This window comes from Triticum dicoccoides, chromosome 6B (genome assembly GCF_002162155.2).
Source record: "Triticum dicoccoides isolate Atlit2015 ecotype Zavitan chromosome 6B, WEW_v2.0, whole genome shotgun sequence".
Lineage (NCBI taxonomy): Eukaryota > Viridiplantae > Streptophyta > Magnoliopsida > Poales > Poaceae > Triticum > Triticum dicoccoides.
Window position 1 is genome coordinate 200,599,092 of NC_041391.1, and position 4,913 is coordinate 200,604,004.

Sequence of the window (4,913 nt, forward strand, 5' to 3'; positions counted from 1 at the left end):
TCGAATGAGAGAGGGGGTGTGGGGAAGGAGGGCTGAACACAAACCATGTCGACCATAGCAAGCAATAAACTTGTTAGTCAACAAGGGCATGAAGTATCATCAGCATTCAGCAGGAATCTGCCATTTCTTTCAGAACTTGATATCCGTCCTTATATTTCAGAACACTAGAACACTGATACTAAAGAGAAATAAACTTGTTTTCTAAGCAAAGATCATTATGAAGTTACTCTCTGAGCATATGTCATGTTCCAAGAAATCATCTATGAATACTCTAGCAGCACTAAGTTTGTAGTCTAGCACAAGTGTATGCATGATCGGTAGGATTTAGGATTGACCAAAATAGTTGGTCTTTAGGATTGACCTAACTACATTCCAGAATGGCCCGATCACCACCATGGTCTCCAACTGCTGGTTCCGTCTATCGGTGACTTAAAAAACAAGTTGTTAAATTATTTTTCACTACAAACTCAAGGAAAACTCATATGATTAATCTAAATAGTTTTTCACATAGGTAATAAAACAGCCGTTTGTTCAGTGAGCCAACTAATCCAAATAAAAAAGTGTAGTTCCATCCTCATTATATATATTCAAGTAAGGTAGATGTATTTCACTATACAGGTTCTTGCTAATACAGGATGCAATCGCTAGCTTATACATTGATGAACAATGCATGAACAACGGTGATAATTTTGTTGAAAATTACAGATATGACAATACTCACCTTCAGTTTCGTCCTAATGCCCAATGAATTAATGTTCAAAGTTCAAACAGCTGCATATATTACAATCTCCATATTTGCTCTTGATCTGTTTGAACTCTTGTTCCTGTAGAACGCAATAGACTAAAATAGACACTTTGCACAGGCGGAAGCATATGGGCCGCTTAGAGAAAAAGATGTTACAGAGCCATAATTTAGTACACTTGGAAGCATAACTTAGCCCACAGGGGAAGGATAACTTAGTACACATGGAACATCTTTGCAAAGCATAACTACTACTCTGCTGTAACATCTTCAACATCACTGAAGGGCTCATCGGCAAATGGACCTAATTCCATTGGCACAAGGCATTCATCGAACTTTGAGATGCTTTTGCCTTTTGACAGAAGTAACCTGACCTTTTCTTTTTTCTTTTTGGCAATGGCTGCTTTAACTGGATCTAAAGGAAGACCAACGTTCCATTGGTGCACCGACCGTGCCCGACTTCGGAAAGCATCAAACCGGCGAGCCATCTCGTCATGGTCATGCTTCTTGTCATGAGCCTCGCACCAGCGCTGATAATAGGCCCATTGGGATTCCTCCGACTCGAGGTCCTTCTCCGTCGGGGTATCAACATCGTCTATGACAGTTTTATAAGCGTTAGTAGTGCCAAGCAGACACAGCGAATTGCATGCAATTTGGTTTGCCCTAGCTATGAAAAAAAAAGGTGGGATTGGTTTACCTATCAAGAAGAGCTCGTAATCGGTGCGTGAGTTCTCCAAGGGGGGAGAGAGGGGAGCATGGTCGCGGGGCTTCGTGCGAGTTGGGCGGGGAGCTATGACGCCTGAAGCGGCGGCCTCACGCGCTGAGCGGGAGGCTGCCGTAGGGGCGCGAGATGTGGCTGCCGCGTCGGTGCGAGATGGGGGGGATTCCTCACGGCCACACGCTGAGCGGGAGGACATCGCGGCGGCGCGAGATGCGGCTGCCGCAGCGGTGCGAGCTCGGGATGCGTCACGGGCCATCCGCAGGAGCTTCGATGCCATGGCGAGAGACGATGCCTGTTGGTGGTGTTGGTGTAGATTTCAGGATCAGAAAACCCTAGGCCTAACCCCGGGTTAGATAGAAGTAGCCTGCTAATGGGCTGAGCTAGAATCGGATTAAAAATGACTTGGATTCTACGTCTGACCCGATAGACCTAAATGGGCCCGCTCATCGAAAGCATTACGCGGAAGCTCACGGGAGCTCCTACTTAAGTCATTTTTTCACTAAAAAAAAACTTAAGTCGTTTAATTTTGCTAAAAAAAGTAAGTCATTTAATTATGTCAGTGTGTCAAGGTTTTTTGTTGGTTCGATTCTTTGTGAAGATGAAATTTTCCATCGACATCATGGTGAAGATATCGTGATTCAACGACCTGCACTTTTGAAAGATCATCTCCGGACAAAGTATGTTTATCGATCAAGTCTTCCTAGCTTTTTGGATGGGCGACGCAAGGTGGTTTCAAGAACAATTATTGATAAAGTTTATGCGGGTGAAAAACGGACAACATCGTTACTCCAGTCTAATTACGGCCTCTTTATCAAAGTCTTTGAAGTATTTCTTCTAGCAAAGATTAATAACGTGAAGAAGGTGTTTCTAAGAGATTTTCTGGTAATTTGTAGTTATAGGAGTTAATTCGTACTTTCTTGGATCTTAGATCCAAATCAGTATACCTATAATTGTTATGAGGATGAATAAAACTACAAATGTTTCTCAGGAAAAAGAACTTATGTCGTTTCGTCCGTTTGTAACTCCCTATCTTCAATCGATATTATTTCCATTAAACGGTTTTCTCCCATCCCTATCACAAGAAAAAAAGGGCAGCGAGTCGCTTCCTTTCTCTCCTCGCATGAGCCGCTGCTGCCCTAGATGCCATCTCACACGCTAGGGTTCCTGCCCCTGATACCTTCGCACGCGCTAGGGTTCCTGCCCCCGATGCCCTCGCACGTGCTGGGAATATTTTTTAAATTGTTGAACATTTTTCTAATGGTCAAATTTCTTCGAAATCATACATATTTTTTTAAATGAACATTTTCGAATTTTGGGAGCATTTTTGCAAATTCACCAGTTTTAAAATCCGAGATTTTTTTTAAAATCCTGAACATTTTTCAGATTCATGAACATTTTTTCAAATTGGTAACATTTTTATCAAATCCTTGAACTTTTTTTGTATTCGTGAAAATCTTTTAAAAATTCTTGAACATTTTTTAAAAATAGTGAATATTGTTTAAATTTGCATACATATTTTCAAATTCATGATTTTTTTTGAAATCCGTGAACATATTTTTTCAAATTCTTGAAAATTTTGTGAAAACCAAGAACATTTTCCAAATTCATGAACAATTTTCAATCTTTAAGAGCATTTTTATAAAATCGTGAGCATTTTTTCAAAATCGTCGACATTTATATATTTTTGAAGCCTTTTTTTAAATCTTTTTTTTAAATGCAGGATTCGTGATCATTTTTCAAAGTAAAAAAACGAAACGAAAAAACAAAAGAGAAAAAGGGGGGAAAGTACGGGGCCGCCCGCCCCGCACTTGGGCTGACCCAAAGCGCATGCACCCCATGCATGATTGGTGCCTTTCCCGCATGTTGCGTGGGGAATAGGAGGTCCAATTACGACTAGTTAAGGGGTATCGAGCATAGGTCACTTGAGGTCAAGTCCCCACGCGATTAGTGTTGCGGCGTCATGACTGAAGTAACTTTTCCACGGCTCTCAGCATTCGACAATTATTGCGATGGGAGGATACCGCGTGTGTTTTCTGGTTTCCGGTATTCACTTTGTTTGTTTCTAGTTTTTCCTTTTACACCTTAGTCCTTAAACATTTTAGGTTTTGCTGTGTACCTTTTCTTATATTCCTCCATCCTTCTTCCTCCCACGAGTCGTTGTCGCCCGCCTGGCTTGTTTCCTCTTGTGTGGATCCTTATGTCGCAACTGGCTCCATGTCCTAGTGTTTCAAGTCTAGTTATTGGTTATCCATCGCTGGTCCTCAATGTTGAACATGTGTACATGTACGTAGGTCTGGGTTGTGTATGCAGTACTTGTCGTGTCTGTCTCCCTCTGTATGTACGTGTATCTTAGGAGACAAGATACCGGTCGCACCCCTTGCCTATATATATGTGCCTAGTGCACGATCAATCAATTATCGATGCACCAAATCATTGTCTACATGGTATCTATCGCAAGTCGATCCTCCAGCTTCCGCTAACCCTAGCCGCCGCCTCGGGCCGCCGCCGCCGCCGCCCCAAGCCGCCGCCACCGCTCCTCCTCCCTGCGGGCCTTCTCCCCTCCGCGCGCCTTCCCCTCCAAGCTGCGCCGCCTCCTCCCGCCGCGTCGCCTGCCTCCTGCCGCCGCGCCGCCTCTCCCCAAGCCGCGCCGCCGCCTCCCTCCCCACGATCTCGCAGCCATGTCGTCCAATGCCTCCACCTACTCCAACCCCTTCGCCGTCGACCCTGCCGAGATCCGCGACATCAACGTCCATGCACGCGTCCCCGTGATCCTCGACGCCTCCAACTCCACGTAGTTCGCATGGAAGACGTACTTCACGCTGCTCTTCCGTGAGAACAACCTCGTGGATCGCGTGGATGGCACCGTGGACTCCCGCGCCATGATGGACGACACCGAGTGGACCGCGATCACCGCCACGATCATCTAGTGGTTCTTCACCACCATCTCCAAGGACTTGTTCCACACGGTTGTGAGCGTCGGCGACGACGCCCACGCCATGTGGGTCAAGCTGAACGGCCTCTTCACCGACAACAAGTTTCAGCGCCGCATTTTTTTGCAGCAGGAATTTTTTGACTGTCAGCAGGATGAACAGTCCATTGATGACTACTGCCGCCGCCTGAAGACGTTGGCGGATGAGCTCCGTGACATTGGAGCCAAGGTGGACGATGACCTCCTCCTCAGCACCCTCACCGCCGGCCTCAATGAGGACTTCGGCAACGCCGCCTCCAACCTCACCTTGATGCCGGAGCCCTCCTTCCCCAAGTTTGTAGCGTACTTGCGGTTGGAGGAGTGTCGGATGAAGGGGGTCAAGAAGCGTGTGCAGCATCACGCCCTCGCCGCCGGCACCTCACGCTGTGCCCCTCCACCGGCTGCCCCACCCGCGCCACGCCAGCAGTCGCCCCCGCGCCGTGCCAGCAGCCGCCACCCCCCGCGCCTCCGGGGTACTTCCC

The 4,913-nt window shown here is 46.5% G+C and overlaps 1 protein-coding gene across 1 annotated transcript; it reads right to left on the bottom strand.

The window, feature by feature from the left end:
* Positions 1-804: 804 nt before the first annotated feature.
* Positions 805-1,740, bottom strand: LOC119321047. The gene is made up of 2 exons (XM_037594896.1): positions 1,440-1,740; positions 805-1,337 (listed from the first exon to the last, which is right to left on the bottom strand). The coding sequence occupies exons 1-2, from the start codon at positions 1,738-1,740 to the stop codon at positions 994-996; spliced, it is 645 nt and encodes a 214-aa protein (XP_037450793.1). The 3' UTR covers positions 805-993.
* Positions 1,741-4,913: the final 3,173 nt, after the last annotated feature.